The 20430-nt window shown below is 43.2% G+C and overlaps 2 protein-coding genes across 2 annotated transcripts in view; both read right to left on the bottom strand.

The window, feature by feature from the left end:
• p3h2 (prolyl 3-hydroxylase 2) overlaps positions 1-12847 on the bottom strand; it is a 52356-nt gene extending 39509 nt beyond the window's left edge. The window contains 1 exon segment of the mRNA XM_060067381.1: positions 12156-12847. Within this exon segment, the coding sequence (XP_059923364.1) occupies positions 12156-12572 (417 nt within the window). The 5' untranslated portion in view covers positions 12573-12847.
• Positions 12848-16120: 3273 nt separating this feature from the next.
• Positions 16121-19012, bottom strand: LOC132469406 (claudin-1-like). The gene is made up of 4 exons (XM_060067377.1): positions 18554-19012; positions 18125-18289; positions 17520-17598; positions 16121-17363 (listed from the first exon to the last, which is right to left on the bottom strand). Exons 1-4 carry the CDS (start codon positions 18759-18761, stop codon positions 17204-17206), a joined length of 612 nt encoding a protein of 203 aa, XP_059923360.1. The 5' UTR covers positions 18762-19012; the 3' UTR covers positions 16121-17203.
• Between the last annotated feature and the right edge of the window lie 1418 nt (positions 19013-20430).

Raw genomic sequence — 20430 nt, 5'->3', positions numbered from 1 at the left:
CCTGGTCGAATCTAAGTCATGAAGGTAATAGAAGTCTTTGACATTTCTTTTCTTTTGGCCGACGAAACACTGTCTTAAAAGTGTATACATGTTATCGTTATTTCATGCCATGTTGATCCGTGTCTTCAAATGTTATCATTTAACCTAAATCCTCTGATTTCAGACCCTGCATCCATCCACAGAATCCCCTGAGGCCTCCTGAAGTCGGCCAGGGCCTGCTGCCGCTGATCCTGGACCTGAAGCCGTCCGCGCCGGCCCTCTCCATTAGGAAGGGCCTCAGGTATGCATGCCGCACCGCATTCAGCCTGACGTAAGCTCTGCACTGTAAACCTTCACCGCACGGGTGAAATAAAAACCACATCCAGACTATGCTGTCCAAGCCATGACAGAGCTCATGGAAAACACGGAACAAGGCGAGCGATTGTATGTGCGGAGACATGAGAACACACTTCGCCGGAGACCACATATCACCCCTGTGCGGGAAAAACAAGAAGAAAGTGGTGGTTATTGTTGGCTGGGATCAGGCGGTGCTGCTGCCGTTGCTGCTACTGCTGCTGTTGGGTAGCGGACCACACACACCACGCACGGGCTGCGGAGCGACCAGCGTGGAACACAGAGGGTTCAAGGTGGACCACATTTGTACGTTCCTATTGAAAACTGCTTACGTTGGCGTATTTAGAACATATCCTTTAGAACATATTCCTCATATAATATTTATTATTTGAGGAATCATGGAAAGACATAGGGTATCAGAATGATAAAGTTCAGTGGGGAAATATATGTCTGATATAGCATGTGAAAAAAAACGTCCCAACTACAGAGGACACCGGCCTCATAAACCGAACAAACCCCTGTAAATCATACCATGTTGATGTTGTGAAGTAGTCTCTTGGCAAGGAACAGGTCGTAATCGCACACCTTGTGTTCCCCGCAATTGCGCTGATGTCATTAAAAACCATCTTGAGGCGATGTGTTGCAATGCAGAGGCCAACCCAGTGCATTGTTAAAATGAGCCATGAACCTAATTAACTAGACGGATCTCTCCCTATTTATTTAATTTCCTGCCAAATGGCAAACATCTCGCCTCCCAGAGCACATGCCTTGCACATATGAAATAACTCCAGAGCCTATAATTAACTTAAACCACTTTAACTACCATGCATTGGTTTACTTAGAGCCGTAAAACCCACCAAGTTTCACTAGACTTCCCTAGAGTTGTGGGGGAAGGCCAGTAAACCTGCATCAAAGAAAACCTTGAACCCCAGCGGATATCTAAGATGTCATAACTGTAAAGGACAGTAGCCCCCCTTTGGAAAACTTACACCAATGAAAGTGTATACACCAATCAACGGAGCCATCGGATGCTGAGCAATGTTTAAACTGCGCTCGAAGACATTCTCTCCACCTGAATTTCTTCATTGTGAAACTGCCTGGCCAGTCAAGTGCCATGTTAAGCAATACCAGGGTTTGCAGTATAATGCCGCTTTTCCACTGCATGGTACCAGCTCGACACGACTCGACACGACTCGACTCAGCTCGCATTTTTTGCGTTTCCACCGCGGTACCATGGTATCTGGTACCTGAAGTGGCTGCTTTTTCTAGTACCTACTCGCTCTAGGTTCCAAGCGAGCTGAGCCGATGCTAAAAGGTGACGTCGGCAGACGGCCGGCGACTGATTGGCCAGAGAGTGTGACGAAGTCACGAGAGCGACATGGCAACCATGCTGGTAACATCCATAGCAGCGCCGCAGCCAACATGTTCCACTTCTCCAACTTCTTCAACATGCCAGCTAATAATAGTAATGCGATCGATGTCCTCCATTGTTGTTATGTGGGTTCTGTCCATGTGTGGGTTGCGTATGTGTTGTTTGCGTCGCGTACACAAATACGTCACGGCCCTTTCGCGCAGCCGACCCCGCCCACGTCCAGGAGGTACTATTTGCGGTGGAAAAGCACCCGTGCTGCTACCGTGTCGAGTCGTGTCGTGTCGAGTCGTGTCGAGTCGAGCTACATGTGCGGTGGAAAAGCGGCATAAGTCAGATCAACGTTGAAGACATCCCATTTAAAAGGTCAGCAGAAGCTCTCCAGAGAAATCAGCTGTGTAAGGCTGTTTCCATATCAAAGTTAATGTTGTAAGCCCCAAAAGTGAAACCAAGAAGGAACACAATTCTGTTGTAGCTTCGAGCCCTGATAAGCCCAGCCGGGGAAATTGAAAAGAAAATGTATGTCTTAAGCTTGACGGGAAACAACCCAAAGCCCAGGCATTAGGTGCAAATAATTGAGGAATCGGTTATAAAAGCTTTGGTAGGTCATACCCAGGTTCTCTCTATATACAACAAGACATTAAGGAGATAAAACTCGACAGGAGCCATCACAATACTGTGGGCATTTCCCATTCATTGAGCAATCGTAGCCATGGGCTACGTCAGAGTCTCGTATTCCCGAACACAACTGGAGCCAGCAAGTCTACATTCCTTAGGATGGACCATAGGGTGGGGGGGTGGGGGGCTGGGGGGGTCTCCTCCGATGGAAAACATAGCACGGTCATCCCAATGTTGAATGGAAACCGAACCCGATCGTAAACTCTTATCTTGAAAGAGGATGTCAAGGGAAGATGACCAGAACCAACCATCCAGCCTCCCATTCAGCCAGCCACCCATCCATCTAACATAGTTGGTTTCAAAAACTGTCAGCAGAGTTGCTCAGACATTTTTACACCAGATTTCCTTTTTGTTTGAATTGGCACCCATGTGTTTTCTGTGGGAATTTGAAAAATTATAATTTTTTTGTTCTCCATTCAAAAACATAATGTTGAATGTTAAAGTGTTGTTAGGCACGCTTTGTTTGAAAACTGAATGGTCTTGAATGTTAGCATGAAGCAGAATAAAATAAAATAAAAACTGCTTTGGTATGGCTTGTTGTATTTTCTTCCTGTTTAAATACATTCTAAAAATGACTAAATATATGCCATACTTTTTATTCCAAAGCAATACTATGATGGCAAACACTGGCACCTCCTCCCACTGGGCCAAGTGGGAAGAGGCCATTGTCTGTACGAATAAATAGTTGTAGAGTTGATAACAAAATCTGCAAGACATTATAGGAAATATGGCCTTGATTTATGTCTAAAATGGTTTAACATGCATACTATCTATGATTTGGTAAATGTGCCCCAAATGAACATCAACAATGCTTTGAAATATCGACCATTATTGCCTTTGGGAATGCTCCCAGATTTTCTCATCATATAATCCATCCCAGAACAACAGGATTTGAGAAACTCCAATGGTTCGACAAGGGGTAAAAAACACAAAGTGTTTCATGAACAGCAAAAAACAACATGATTTATCCTCTCAACACAGCCCTAAAATGTGTTATGTTAGAGAATTGAGAAAGCACTCATGCCTAAACCGTTAGTCGCTTATGAGGCACTTCAGGAATAGTAGAGTTAAAAGGATGTTCTATTTTATTTTATTTTTAACCAGTCAAAGCTTACTGATAAACGGACATTTAACAAGCCAGGTCCACCTTTTCACTATTCAGTAAGCAAGCCAGCCCAAAACGTGCACCTTAAATCAACCTTATTGTTTCATATAACTTCCAGCATTCCAGGCGATGAGATAAGCTGGAAGTGGATTCTCATCATCACCACCACCGGCACTGCCATTATAAAAACAAACTTATAATACAACTGTTAAGATATAAAAGTAGAAAAACGTCAAACAGATATTTTCAACTACGATTGAAAACAGGTGCACCTAAGGTACTTTCAGGCGGAGAACTGCTGAAGGGAGAATAACGTTTTCAAGCACAGGTTCTCAGATTATCCTGCTGTTGTTGGCTGAGTTTAACAGTCTGATTATTTATTAAGTGGAGCCAGAATGCTTGAAGTCCCTTGTCCATCATCGCCCCACTAGAGCCAAACAGCTGTCACTTACTCCCAGAACGGGCCACATTCATTCATTATCATAAGCAAAATAAACTTACTGAAAAAGCCAAAAGAGAAGGAAAACATTGTAACTTAAAAAAAAAAAGTTAAATGCTTTGCTTCCGTTATATAATTGCATTTCCAAATAAAATTGCAAAGGGATGTTATAGGTTCCTTTAGGATTTTAGCTAGTAATAATTCATAATAAAATGATCCATCTGGGTCATCAATGTGATATAATGTTGGAAAGTTTAGCTCCCCTGCTTAGATTTGATGAGGCAGTAAATAACATGTGAGAAAAGTGTGGCAAGATCACAGGTATCCAAAAATGTGTCAAATGGGAGCATCGCTTTTCCATCTGTTGCAGGACCATTTCAACCCCATAGTCAAAACAAAGTGCACAGACAAGCCTGACTTTCACTTTCAGCAGAAAACAAAAACCGCTGGTTAACACAGTAATTAGCTACGACTGGCAGGGGTTGGGCTCCCAATCTGAACCAGATGTTGAAGTGGTGAGGTCATAGTTGCCTGAAGGTCAGGTCACGGTCACGTGGAGGACCGCGTTCTCCTCGTGACTCCGGATATTACGGCACCAGGATCACAGCATGGGTGAATCACTGCCTCTTCCCAGGTACTTCACAGGGTTGCAGACCCCCCAGAGTTGACATCACTGATACATAAATCAAAAAGCACTGGGTTTTGGGAGGGGGAGAGGGGGGGAGGGACTTGGAAACCCGGGCAAAACACATTCCTGAGATGAACACAGCTCTTTGGCAATGATACGACAAACACACCAGTGGGGAGAGAGCGAGAGAGAGACACTGTGTTGGAAGGGTTCCCTCTCTACAGTGCCAGGCGTCCAACCTAATGAGGCGATCTTGGGCGGAGATCAGGCTGGGTTCACTGAACCTTAATGTTGTCTTTCCACAGGATATAAACATGTAGAGAAGAATCATATCAGAGTGCTATCAGCATTAGACAGGCAATTAAGAGGTTTTTCGGTTTATGTGCTTGACCTTTGATAGGTTTTTTATTTATTTATTTATATATTTGGAATTCCATACGTCTCTCAAGGCAATGTGAACATTTAAAACATACGCCCATAAAGATCGATGCAAACAAAAATTGACGACAGCAACCGAGCCTGGGTAAACAATTAACACTTCTGATTTAATTTCACAGAAAATAACAGCAAGGAGATCTCCCGTTACATAGAAACAAAGTTTCTAGGTTATGTACTTGAATATTCATTGAGGGCAAAGATTGATCTCTACAATGATTTATACTTTTCTTTAACAATTTGACTCTCATGCCACACTAGCTATGCAGCTTTTCATTGAAGTCCAATCATTTGTTCAAAGTTCCACAGACCATAATGATTTATAGGGCGGATGCCTGGGTTTATATTATATAGACACACGCCCTGAAATTATTATTAACTATTGTTGAACAAAAACCATAGCTATGCAGTGAACACAAAGAGATGGCTTCAGTGAATACATTACATTGTGCACGTTGAACATATGGACACACTTACTTGATAGGCTAAGTGCCACTTCCAGCATTAAGTGCCTTGGATCTGTGTATGGCCCTGAATGACTCTCTTCTCACATCGAACATCAAAGAGCCAGTAACTCAGGACCACCACAACACTTCAATCCACTTAAATTAACAGATTTGAATCTTGTATTGAATCTTTGTTTAACCAAATGGAGGGAGCTAGGATTGTGTACAGCTTCAAGCTGTAAACAGGATCAATGGGGGTCACATTGAATATATTCTCATTGGACTTAGACGAACAATGAGATCCATTCCCCCTCAACTTCCCCTCAGCATTCATCTATGTCAATAAACAAAACAACACATTTTGGAACAAAATGTATGAATCAGGTTCAGAGCACTCACACCTAGGCCTACACATTGTAAACCAGGTTGGTTTTTCAGCAAACCTGAAGTCTCATTGAACATGCAAGAACCACTGACTCAGCTCCACCTTAAGACCTTCATTTATAAACTGCATTTCAAATAACATAAATCGAATCGTAAAAACAAAACTGAGCAATCAACCTAAGGGCGTTCACACCTCCATACTGTAAACAAGATCCGTACGGGTTCACATTGGGTCTACTCACAGAGTCTTTACATAACACTGCTCTCTTTCATCACTGCACCATCTAACCTGAGCTGAGATTAGGCTCTGGGCAGGGACCCAGATCTCTGTTGTTGATTGAATCTAAGTGGTAATGGGAGACATGTGGACCACGCTGCCTGACCTCTGCTACAACTACTCCTCTCCTGTTGGACTGCATCCACAACGCTATTATCATGACCCTCCATCCATCCAGCCCAACAGGAAGCGTTACCCTATTGCCAAAAATACTTTTGGTACATTTTACACTGGGTACTGTGATGTGTTTGGGGGTCCTGTTTGGTTGTTTTTATAGATATAACAGGGCTGGGAATACAAAAATGCTTTGCTGATGTTTATTGTAATATGCTACAAGACCCCCCCCACTGGCCAGTACATTTCAAAGTAAGCGTAAAAAAAAAAAGAGGCTTTTTCGAAAACAGATGGCTGGCTTCCTTTGAAACAAACCATTGTTTCTCTATAGTTTATTCTCCAAAAAAATCTCTCCATTTCCTGAAATTATTCAAAGAGATCTGAGGAACAACTATGTGCAGAACTACACATTTATTTTATTTGTCATAATAAAACCTCATTATTAGAAACGTAGCATGGGATGCAGTATTTTATTGAACATTCCGTGTAAAATAATGGTTACCTCAAACTTTTCTTTTGATCTCTAACAGGTGCTAACTTAAACAGCACATCATCTAAGCACCACTCTCAAGAAACTTGATCCCTAAAGTAGACAAAATTCTCATGTTAAAATAATCTCAAACACACTTTTTAAATTCTGAATTACGGATAAAGGAAAAACTTAAAAAACGTACAAATATAGAATGTAGTACTGCCGTTCACCTACATCAGCTGCGCACAAGGAATGGCAGACAGACTGAGTACACACATAGTTTGAGTCATTAATGACGTTGAACAGATGCCTGGCCATCTTGCAATTTTGGCAACAGTTGGTTCCTCACTCAGACACCCGGGAGAATGTCATATTTTTGGCCAGAACACTGACAAAAAAAAAGCACATGCATTATGCACTGAATCTGAAGCAGCAATAACAGCTTCCCACTCATATGACAAAACATCTCCCCCTTCTTCCCCTCTCTCATTCTACCCCTTCTTTCTCCCTCCCTCCCACCTCGCGGGCTTGGAGGAACCAGAAAGCCACTCCAATATCGTCCTTCTTGTTAGCAGGAATATTGCAGTCATCATTGTATAAAGAAATACGAAAGCCTGTACTCCACTAATCCGTCACACTTAATCAGTGCGAGATTGTAATCAGAAGATATGGGACCACATTCTTGCCAGCTGTCCTGTTCTGAAGTTAGCCAATGTGTCGGAGACGGCCAGCTCATTTTAAAAAGCCTGACAAGGGCCAAGCGGATCCCTCATGCACAACGAGCTCGGTCATAGCTCAGCACACAAAAACAACTCCCCCTTCGGGTTAATTAAGGAAAGAACATTTAGGCCCAATCCCATACCCCTTACCCTTACCCCTTCAAAACAAGGGGGAGGGGTAAGGGGTAGAAATGGGATTGGGCCTAAGGGTGGGATGAGCCACATTCCTACGATGCAGTTATTGGCTCGAATGCAGTCACAGGGAAGAGAAGTGCAACAATGTCCAGATGTCCACTCGCCACACATCGTGCCCTGCCAAGCTGCCGGGCCGGCAGGTGGCTGTACTGTACTGCAGGTGCACTGGGAAATCAATCAATCAACAGTTTCTTTTTTTTTTTTGTCTCTGGCTGCGGTTATTTAGCCAGTGTAATAAGGCCCCTCGATGAGGTCAAAAACCTCCTGAAATGTCTTCATTTTTAAACAAAGACGAGAGCCAACATTTTTTTCCAGTGCATAAGCAATGAGAGCATCTCCCTTTTGTTTAAATAACGCAATGACAGAAATCAGTCGGCCCCTGTCTGAACTCATCCTTCATAAAATGTGGAGATGACATCACCAGCATCTGTTGGTCCCATCGATCTCACACACATACCCAGTCACAAAAGGACATACACAGACACACAATAAAAACACAAGCTTATGCTACAGCAGTTGCAGCAAAAAAGAACAATCATCATAAAAATGTTGATTGAAATTTTTACTATTATACTAAAAGTTTCTTCCGTCCAACATTCCTAGTTCAGTCAAAGTTAGAGAGGATCCCTAAAAGCAGAAACAGATATTGTCTCTCCTCTCCTCTGTCTGCACGATGATGTGATGGAATCAGATTGAATCAGCGTGACTGCAGGCTGAGGAGGGACACATTGAGTCACAGCAGCAGACCGGGTATACTAGAAAGCTATGCAATTACGGCACACACACACACACACACACACACACACACACACACACACACACACACACACACACACACACACACACACACACACACACACACACACACACACACACACACACACACACACACACACACACACACACTAAATGATTTGTCTTGTGATGAAAACGCTTGAGCTATTTGATTTAAGAAAGAAGAATTTGTAGCAGTTTATTTTTATTGATGAGCGGGAGTTTTACACAGCTCTTCATCCAAACAAGCGCCATCTGCTAGAGATCAGGAGGATGAGATTTACCCAGAGAACCTAGCCGGTATGAGTGTCATTGAAAGCTCCAATAAACAACATCCACATTAGTCCATATTTTTTTTTTTAAGTTTTCGCTAACTAAAGGCCAAAATTGGGCTACTTGTGGTTGAATAACTTCAATACCACGATAAAGACCCCATTTTCTTATTGTAGGTATTTTTCAGATATATTGTTTGTAGCACAAACAAAGGTTTTTCACAAACCTTTGCTTGTGCTAACTTCTGGTATAAGGCTATAATACCTAGTTATCACCCATGCCTGAACTGTCGTTAAAATGCCAAGTATTTTGTCTTATAACATTGCTCTAATGTCTACTATACTGCCGTCCTCCACGCTTGTTTACATCGATTGCTTAGCACTGTCGTAACTTAGCTCTACCCCAGCCAACTCAACAAACCCTCCCCCTTTTTGAACAACTATGCCCTGCACTCAACGCATCACAAAGACGTTCGAAAAAACAAACTTAGAATTGGATAGGGCCTTTAAACCAAAACCCCTGTATCACAGTTCCAAAGCTTGCTCCTGGGCAAATGTCAGACGTTTGTGATGAGGTCCAACCGGTGTCCACATGGCGTGGGTCTGCTTCACTCATGCCTGTACAATCCCCCCTCAGAGCGCAAGAGGGGTGAGGCCTGCCAGGCCAGGTAGGGATGTAGCCAGGGGAGATGGCTATGGAAGGACATGAGGGAGCTCTGTGGGCCTTGGGGCATGTCCCGGCCAGGGGTCTTTGATGCCTCTGTGGTCAAGGCCAGCGGAGCCAGAACTCTGAGCCAATGGACAGAGTGCACGGGGGGAGGCTAGTGCTGGGCTTATGGAAAGAGAGCCCTAAAGGACGTAGTGATAGGCTAATGAGCGCATTAGAGGGCTGGACCAATGGGCAGATAGCTCTAGAAGGCTAACACTGGGCAGATGGACAGAGAGCACTAGAGGGCTGGGCTAATAGACAGTGAGCACTAGAAGGCTAGCGGTGGGGACAAGTAGTTAAGGGCTAGTGGTGGGGCCAGCACTAGAGGGCTAGCCGTCGGGCCAGGCCTCCACACTAGGGGGCTATCGGTCGGGCCAGGCCCCAGCCCTAGAGGGCTAGCGGTCGGGCCTGGCCCCAGCACTAGAGGGCTAGTGGTCGGGCCTGGCCCCAGCACTAGAGGGCTAGCCGTCGGTCCAGGCCTCCACACTAGAGGGCTAGCTGCTGGGCCAGGCCCCAGCACTAGAGGGCTAGCGGTGGGGCCAGGCCTCCGCACTAGAGGGCTAGCGGTCGGGCCAGTCCCCAGCCATAGAGGGCTAGTGGTCGGGCCAGTCCCCAGCCATAGAGGGCTAGCGGTCGGGCCTGGCCCCAGCACTAGAGGGCTAGCTGTCGGGCCAGGCCCCAGCACTAGAGGGCTAGCTGTCGGGCCAGGCCCCAGCACTAGGGGGCTAGCGGTCGGGCCTGGCCCCAGCACTAGGGGGCTAGCCAGTCCCAACGTCTACAAGACCCTCCCTTTAATAGCTGCACAAGGTGGCGTGTCTCTCTTTTTTTAGTAAAGCAAACAGGCCACAACAGGAAAGCTAAATATTGAGAAAGGCTAAATGTTTTGGGAAATCAAGAGGACATACGCACTGCAGCTTGAGTGAGGGGTGGGTCTGTGTGTGTGTGTGTGTGTGTGTGTGTGTGTGTGTGTGTGTGTGTGTGTGTGTGTGTGTGTGTGTGTGTGTGTGTGTGTGTGTGTGTGTGTGTGTGCGCTGCCAGAACCAACAGGAGCATTATGCCAGGGGCTTTCAAGAAGAGGGTGTGTGAGGGTGGAATGTTAAGGTTTGGGAGGAATCATATTTATGTACGAACCAAATCAAAACCCCACATCACCAAAACGCACGTGTATGTGCCTGAACACAAAACACACAAACTAAAATATAATACGTTTAAAAAAATAATATACATATTTCTTTACCTTTTTTAACCTCTCAACGTGTACGTCAGTCACGATGATGGCAGCTTGCCAAGGAAACATCTGGCACGAGACAAGCGGAGCCGCTTGCCTTCTCGTACGAGTGTAAAAACAGCACGTGCTAGTCTACCTCCAAGCACATGGTCTTTAAATCAGGGCATTTTTTTAATCGCCATGGCAACGTATCCACTCATGTCTAGACAGCGTCGTGCCTTGGTGACGGCATCAATCCGCAAACCTTTGATTATTCCTGCTGACTCATAAAACTGAATCAGCCGCTTCTTGCCGACTGACAAAAGGAGAATGACACGGCCCACTAACTGCAAGAAGGAACCCCTACATCTGAGCAGTGGAAGCCATGTGTCAGCGCCCCAGCATTTGCAGTCAGTCCATATTAGGAGGGCCTGGAAGTGGCCTGCCTTACAGATTTGTATGAGGAAACCGGAAACACAGATGCCCCCAGCTAGGCAGGACAGTCCGGTGGTCTGACTCCCAGCCCGAAACGTTGTGTGGGTTGAATCCTTAATGTCTGCAGTCGACGTGTAACCTTGCTTGAGTAAAATGCCTAACCCCATCCTTCTTCAAAATAATTTCACTGCAAGTAGTGAAAATATAGATCTTTCTATAATGATGTAATAATCTATAATAGTAACAGAGAGTGTGACGAAAAGGGAAATGACTCAACAACACTACAGCTGGTGAACAACTTGTGAACAGATTAAAATCTCAATCCCCTTCGAAAGATTTACCAGTAGTTGTTGGCCCTTTTTGTTTTGTATCCACCATGGTTCCACAGGTCAAACCTAAAGAGCCACAGGAGGTTAGAAGCCGAAAGACGTAGATTGAGATGAGTTTATACCAGAATGGTGGTGAAACATAACCTAACATTGTCAATCTGGATAGGGCAGAATGGAGAGAGGGATGCGTGGGACAAGTGTCCCCTGGGGGTCCTTGTTGAGGGAGTGTTTAGTATGTGGAGAGCCATTTGTTCCCTCCTCCTCAAGCCTATTATCTGCTGCCTTGCTCCCACACCCAGGCCTCCAGCTACATCCTAACAGAGAGAGAGGATCGAAGGACGATCCCCACAGGATCCATCTGGATCCATAGTTCACGATGAAAGCCATATTGAATGGTGTCACCTTTGAGCAATGTACTGTAGTTCAATGTAGTCTGTAAACAACGGAAAATAAGCGTATGTCGCCTGAATGGCTTATTTGTTCGAGCAGATGGCTGCCTTTTCCTGGTATGCTTGTATTGTTGTTACAAGTGTGGAATAAGACATGGATGAATGGGAGAATTTCTATAGCAAAACATTAATTTATTTAGCAATTAATTTGATCAAACACAATTAAATATCCGTTAGGCATATGTGTGTCAATGGGATATTAGCCAATCGGTTTAATTAGGCTAACAGTGAATGCTGTTCACCATTACATCACCAGCCAGTCTCCTCGGAAAGTTATTAAAAAAAGAGCATCACATATCAAACACCGCAAAAATGATGGCGATGGTAGACATGCAAACTTTCCTATTTTTAAACGTGCATACTGTAGCCTATGTATACATACATACCTTCTGATAAGCGAGTTGAAGATAGTTGTAAGGGATGCGCCTGTTGAAATCCTGAATGACATCTTCGCTTACTTTATGCATAGATTGGGTTCCAATCTTCTCTTCAATACACGTGTTGATACACGCGGACCTGTGAAGGACGACTTCAAAGAATTGCAACTCCCGGAATGGAGCATCGAATGGATGCTGGTCCTGGCACCTTAGCCGACATCGTACTTGAGCGCTAGTAACTTCTGCGTAACTGCTGAGCGCTCCTTCCATGTACCGCACCGCGTTCGTATAATCACCTTCTGTAAATGACCGGACGGCATTTTCATATAATAGATCGTAAGGCTTTAGAATAGCAGCTGAAGAAGTCAATAAAAGTGCTAAGAGGGCCAGTGAGAAGGCACGGCCAAATGAGAAGTTTACATCCATGGTCCTCGGGCGGAGGAGCCCTGTTGTGACACAACGACCTGTCCTGGCGATGTTGATGGGAGGCACAGGAGCGACTCGGAAACGCCGCAGTTTGACCGTCAGTCACAACTCAGATAGTGAGATCCTGTACAGTCCATTGGAGATGTTACGATGGGTCATCTGGGATGTTTTTAGGACGGCATCGGACGCAGGGCGGAAATTGTATTTCTTTGACTGAGGGACACGCATTTTGTAAGGACTCTTTCTGGCTCCGCTAACTCCTCCCCTTGGAAGAATGGACCAATAAAACAATCAGATCTTTCTGCTCCAGAACCGCTCTGGTCCGGACGAGCTGGAGGTGAATGTAAAGCTCAATGGGTCAGCATCGTTTGACTGAACTTGGCGGTAAACTTAAATAGGCATAGCCTACAATTAAACTACCTAATAACACGGTACATTACACCTAATTGAATGTGTCATTCGGCTCTATTACCTTGTTTCATAAACTGGTAGGTCAAATGATATGCATGATAATTAAGGGTAAAGATCCACTTTGCAGCTGGATTCTTTATTCTACTTAGCCAAATTAAACAGTGCAGTTTTTTGTGAAAAACAAAACAAAATAGAAAAAGGGGGAGGGTGATCTCCTTTTGGGACACCTTATGAAAAGATAGGCCTATGTCAATGTTTTTTCTAGAATGACTGGTATTTTTCCTGATAGTGCATGTGAAACGGTGGCTGCGGCTCAGAAGTCAACGCAAGACAATGACTCCCCCTTGAGGTAAGTTTGTGCAATTAGCGGGTTCTGAACTAAAGATAAGGGGTGATATTATGCCACCAGGTGATGTGGTTAGCCATAGAACGACTGCTTATCTGATTATCGTCCCACATTTACGCACAACGCAAGGACCACGCAGACGCATCGACGCAGTCCTGAACCTGTTTTGTATTAGTATTTGGGTGGTTAACCTTTTAGGGTGGTCGGAATCCAGTCAAATAGGCCTAAGATAAAGAACGGAAATAAAAAATAAGGGAACGGTGGGGGGGAGGGTTCTAGGGCCTAATTTACCTATTTACAATATATTATTACTATTGCGCCTGAGTGTCAAAATATTATTTAAGAGATTAAATGAAAAGACATCTTAAATAGTTGTGGACTCTTATTTTAAACGTTCTTTAGCAGGCCATCGCCATGAGAGGGCGCTACCGCCATGGCAATGGTGTACGTTGGGGACCTTCAACTATAGAGTAGCGAAGTCACGCCCCTTCCGGTAGGGCTCATGGGACCTATGAGATCGAAAAATATGAATGGGTGTCAATGGAGAGAAAATAATTATTTTCTGGTCCCAGTCTTTATATGCCCTGGATTACACATATGTTGTTTGTGGATTTAAAGGATAAATTTTCATGCAAAGAAAACTAAAAATGTTCGTGAAGAAGTTTGATAATTTTAGGTTTTATGTGAGGCCGCTTTGTGAACTACAGCTCTTCGCTGCTCTCGACGCATATGATATACGTCGCCACACCCGCCCTAGGAACTCGGCACAGAGATGGCGATCTCTCTGCCCCACTTCACCGCTTTTTCCAAGGGGAGGATAAAAGCATCGAAAGAGGTGAAAACCATTATAAATCGGGGCACGTGCAGAGTTTCAGTTATGCCGATGGGAAGATTGTCGGTCTTCTCGCAGGGAGCGTGACGTCACATACGAGCCGTGTAGTCTTTCTCGTTGTGTTTTCTCTACAGCCTTTATCTGAACAATTGCACAATAAACGGTCGAACTCTTTGCATGAAAAATTATCCTTTATATCCACAAACAACATATGTGTAATCCAGGGCATATAAAGACCGGGACCAGAAAATAATTATTTTCTCTCCATTGACACCCATTCATATTTTTCGATCTCATAGGTCCCATGAGCCCTACCGGAAGGGGCGTGACTTCGCCACTCTATAGGAATTGAGCACTCAAGTTGGTCGAGTCCATAGATGTACGTGGTCGGGTTGAGCTGATGGGAAGAGCGATCATTTGGCGCTATCCATTTGTATGGTACGCCCGCCCGCCCACTATGGCAGTGTCCCAGACGGAAGTGATGTTTCGTATGAAGTTAACTGTAAAGGAGTCTGGATCTAGACCTAGGCTACTGCCAAGGCATTAATGTGTCACACGACGTCATGCTGTTACCAAAATACCGACGTCCGTCAGCTAGGCTACAGTATAATGGTTAGGCTATATCAACTCCCAGTCATTTGGACTAGTTCCTTCTTCTTTTTTTCTTTACAGATATTTGAATTTAATTTGAGAAGCATTATTTGTTGTTAGCTACATTGTTGTCTAAAAGTTTTACATTACAAACTTACATTTAGGAACTGTTGCTCAGCATTGTATCCCTCTTGTCGGGTCAGGAAAGCGGTTGCACAGGATTGTCGGATGTCCATGGTTACCATGCGCCACTGAGCAGTTTGCATAGGAATGAATGGGCGGCCATTTTCCAGTCCGTGGTCCATCCTTTGTTATGTCCATGGTCTTGAGCGACGAAGGAAACCTGCCTATAGTCGGAGGCACCTCAGAAGGCAGCATTTTTGTAAAACTTCAATTCAGATCCTCTATGCTTCACTGCCTCTAAATAGCTATAACTGAAATTGAGTAATTTCTCTCCATTAACAAAATACAAACTATTTGTTAGCTTCTACCACCTCACTGACGCCTGGTTTGTCTTTATAAAACGAGGTAGAGATATAACAGAAAATGCTATTAATTCATGAATGTTATCAAAACCTGTTCTTCATCCTTTAAGGGCAGCACTGGTTAAGATCAGGGTGGAGAGAGACATGGTGACCTTAGATTGATGGATTGACTGGTTTAAGAGTGGCTCAGTGTGTGACTAAATTGTGGCAGTTTTACCATACCATAGATCTCTGTTTCGTGGCATCGGTGACGGATGGGTGTGAGAAACAATGTCAGTTTGAAAGGTCTATTGGTATAGGATAATTGACTCTTATTATTTGAACTTCAAGATAATAACTAGGCTTGAAATTGCTCCAGCTACAGATTAAACTACACTGACAGGAAGTTGATTTAAACAAACCATTAGTCTACTACAGCATAATGTGACTTAGAGAAACAAATTTATATCCGGTTGTTTCTCTTGGGGAGAACTGGGTGGGGGACAGGAGTTCCTAACAAACACAAGTGAAATACATTACCGCCAGGCACGTATAGCCTGTATGACTTCACTGGAGTGGTTTTGAAAACAAGGCGTTTGGTTGCTTAGAGTTTGGCATAATGCAGGTCAGTCTTTTGAATACACACCACCTGCATACTGCAACAGTTTGGCAGAGTTGAAGAAAAGTGAAACAATGAAATATAATTATCGAAGCAGGCACACCGGTGGTTGACAAGAAAAAAAAAATGGATGCCTTCTACCACTTTACCTTTCATTTGAATCCAACTCCAAACCCTTTCCCCTTCCTGGACGTATATGCACGGGAAGGGCTTTATAGGCCCTGTGGGAGGTGGCTGCGTGGCCTCACCATCCGCTTGGGGAAAAAAACTATAATTTCCCAGAAGTCTCTGTCCAAGCTACCTCTTGTTTAGCGAGGATGATGTCATTTCCTACTGATTGCGTTAGCAGGGGAGAAATGTCAAGGTCATCAATTTTGACAGCCAAGAAGAAAACGAGACAAAACAGCAACTAAAGAAACAACAAAACCAACCATAAGAATGAGGATGACGGTGGAGAAAACTTTTGTTTTTTATGAAAACCTTAAACACATTTGGCATTATCTGCCCAGCAAGCCCTCTCCAAGTCAAATAGGAAGTGCAATAAAATGCTCTTATCTTATTGAAACAGCTTTACACTAAACCCAGGGTGGACTCGGTAACCACAACATAGAAACAAACGTCTCTGAGTAATTAGTTCTCCTATGGAATACTGTGATTAAATAACAAGATTTATAAACATTTGAACTGCCGCATTTACTCAGCTTGTTGAAAAAGGAAGGAAAGCTTGCTCATTCTCAGGAAAATCCTCATTAAACCCTGATTTTTATCTGCCAGATTTGCTCTGCTCGCTAATTTAGCATCAACAAAGATAGACATAGACACGTAGGCCAAAGTAGACCAAATGATGAATTTATTCTTTAAAAAAGTTCAAAATATACTATTATTCTATACAAATCTGGAAAAATACATTGTTTATAAAAATACAAACCAAAATAACTCATGTATGGCAGATAAACGGACCTTTCTCTGATAATATAAACTTAAAAAAAAACATAACCACTACAACATATCTTAGTGCATTTTGTACTTTATCCTTCATTTTTTCTTTGCCATAATTATATAATTTGTACTTCGTACTTATAATTTGGCAAATAATTTACATCTGCCTAATCAGCACCTATTGCACTCATAGCCATTCCTAGACAGATGGATCCTTCTATGTTCCTTCTTAAAGTTTCTACCCTTTCTACTAAAGGTTCAGTGGGTGCTGAGTCTGTAATAGTATTTAAGGACTACAACTCAAATAACCCTGACAGTTTACACTTCATTGTCCAAAACAGAAAGAAAAACTGACCTTTCAAACAATTAAATACAACAAAGCTTGCTACAATCCTTAAGGTTGGCCCTAGCCGAGTATGACCTTTAACATTAAACATATTCAGCACCGCCTGCCGCTGACTGGCGTATCATAGCCGGGGACAAGGACGACCTCGTCCCAAAGCACCTCCGACAGTTGAGGAACGCCCCCCCCACCAGGCTGAGGATGGACCCCACCCAGCTGACAAAAGCTGCATTGCCAAACTCATATCTGTGACGGGGCAGAGAAGGATCACACACTCCGGTTAGGCAGAAGGCCACAGAGACAGATGCACCGCCGACGGACATGAAGGTGCCACTATGAGATGCATGCGTTTTTTTGAATGCGTGGGCATGTGCATGTGTATGCGTGTGTTCTGGTCATCACCTGTCTAGGTCATGGGCATTTTTGTAGGCCTCAATGAGTAATCCAACATACCAGGAGGTCACAACCAGAGCCAATAAACCTTAATTTGGAAAAGGAGGGAAAAAACCTGACATGTTATATATCTACCAATATACTTGATACATGCTAGTTCATTGAAATATCTAAATTACGAAAAAAGTCTGTCTAGTAGTGACTGAAATGTGTACCAACTGAATGGCCAATGGACTCATGTATATGTTTTACATTGTCCATCTCCGTACATAAACCCACCAACTACAAAAAAGAAACAAGTACAACTTAATATGTCATACTGTGTGGTAAGACATGGACTCAAATGTATAAGATTATCACAAGCTTGTTCTTCGTTTTTTGGAAGCTGTTGTGAGATTGTCTTCGAGGGAGAAGAACTGCTGTGTTGCTCATGACTTGTAGACACTATATATAGAGCACTGGTGTTATTGAATGGTGGGTTGGCCCTTGCCACAGGTTTAAACAAAGGAGCTATAGCCAATTAATGTCTAAAAATGTTCCATAAAAAGTATATCGTTTCAATTGATCATTTAAATTCTGAAAGCTTAAAAAAATCCATCATGACTTCAACCTACCAGAGATCATGAACATGACTCCTCCAGACAATGCCATGAAGCGTTTGGTCTCTTCCCTGTCCTCCATAAAGCGAGTACACTTCATTCCCCAAATGGACACCAAAACTGCCAGACTTGAGAGACAGATGCTGCTTATCAACACTGCCCTGGTGACCTGGATACCCCCTGTAGACACAAACGATCCCGTTACTTGATCATTTCCTACTGCGATAACTGCTTCTCACTCATGTAGCAACGTGTCTTCCAATAAGTCCAGTTGGATTTCTTGCGCCTTTTTAAAGCTTTTTTTGTGTAGACTGTTAAACATTTGCATTTTACACCACTGTTGCTATATAGCCTATGTTAAACAATATAGCTACAATGCACAATGCACGTAACTGTGTTTTAATTGAATCTCCGAATGAAGAAAATTGAATGAAAAAACCTTACATGGCAGTTCTAAAAAGGAATCGCGGGCCTTGCAGCTCATCCGTGAGCTGGACGCCCTGCACGTCTCCCAAAGCCCCCCGTAGATCTCCGCCTGTTCCTCGCTGCTCTCGAATGTGGTCCACTCTACCATGCAAGTGGCGGTGACGATGGCTGCCAGACCCACCACTGCGAGCAAGAACCCAAAAAGTTGTATTCCCGAGCTTGCCATTACCCACCACCAGCAGCAGCAGCAGCAGCAATGAAAGACTACCAGAAGGTTCGAAAAATGAATGAAAAGTAAATAACGTTAAAGCAAGAGAAAAAAAAATGAATGAAAAAATAAATAACGCGATGAAAAATAATTCAAATAAATGTAGTCCCGTTTTGTATAGTTGTTTGAGTCAGTAATAACTATCTGAAACTCGACCATAAATTCACTCAAGCCCTTGCTCCGTTACAGACTTCTAGAGTGCGCTCCGAGCAGCCCTCCTATTTAATGTCGGAGGTTGACTCATGGGTGGTCTTGGTTGGTCTCTCCACCTGTTATCGGATATGATATGGTATAAATTAGGTAGGAAGTGGGCACCTACGTATTATTTATCCATCGTACTTCAGCAATTCATTAGATGCCTTTGGAAATAAATATGGTCAATTTTTAGGCCTAGTTACTATTTATAATATTTTAGATATAAGAAAAACAAAGGTTAAAAAACATAGAATAAAGAAACAATTTGCTATATGATGTTTATTCTTATTTAGATTCTTTAACCTAATCTTGACAATTAACAACCTATTTCATGTTTATTTATTTATATTATTCATTGTTAATTTTTTCCGCGCAATTAGAGCAGGTTATTTCGCCATTTTTGGTCATAGGGATGCCAATTTGTAAACATGCAGCGTTTGTCTGTTAGATTGCATCAGTTTTCCACAATCTTAGCGAATAAACCTGAGGACAAAAATGTTGCTTCCACTTAAAGTACCAGCGGCTCCAATCTCTGTCCATTAGTCATTTTCCACTTTAGTCCCAACTCAGGCTGTATCGTAGTCATGCCAACATGTTTTTCAAATAAAAAAGAAACAGAAATATGACCTAGGAAGTTTTTATTAACCTATGGAAGGAAACTTCAATTTGCGTGAAAAACAGGCATACATATGTAAAACATATTGTTTTCTGACAAATTTCTGACCACGCCCTGATATCCCCACAAGGGAAGCATAATATGAACACTTAAGCAATGACTGGACATCCAAATTGAGGCAGTCCACTCCCAAATACACACTGACTGATTCATATCTTGGTAGAATGGCCCTTGTAATTACAGCAATTACAAGAGTAGTTTGAGTATCGCCAGTATAAGGATGCTACTGCTGCAATTGTGTGTGTTTATTTTAATCTAGTCTAAAGCATATAGGCCTTATTATATCAGTGTATTATTATTATTATTATTATTATTATTATTATTATTAGTAGTAGTAGTAGTAGTAGTAGTAGTGCTAGTGCTAGTAGTAGCAGTAGTCTTAGGAAATAGTATTAGTAGAAGTAGTAGGTATTAATAAATGGTTAACTTAGTATGCACATATTATGCTTTGCCGAAAAGCTGACCACATACTCTATAGTCAGTGCTTAATTTGTCAAGTGGGAGCTCCCGGAGCGCTGAGGACGAGTAGAAAAAAAGCGGCGGGGGGGGGGGGGGGGGGGGGGCTCTGGTGGGCGCTTTCGAACAACCCACACTTATTTAGTCAACATCGCAAGAAATTAGCCTACTAAAGCCTCGTGAATGGGGATGTACCCAGAAGTTTACCGTTGTTTACTAACAGTTGAGGAATAATGTCATGCACTCGCAGGTGCGTCATTGAGTCATTGTATTCTCAACACAACAAAATACACCAAGTCC

This window comes from Gadus macrocephalus, chromosome 12, assembly GCF_031168955.1.
Source record: "Gadus macrocephalus chromosome 12, ASM3116895v1".
Lineage (NCBI taxonomy): Eukaryota > Metazoa > Chordata > Actinopteri > Gadiformes > Gadidae > Gadus > Gadus macrocephalus.
The sequence above is the reverse complement of the archived record's forward strand: the minus strand, read 5'-3'. Positions and strand labels throughout refer to the sequence as shown.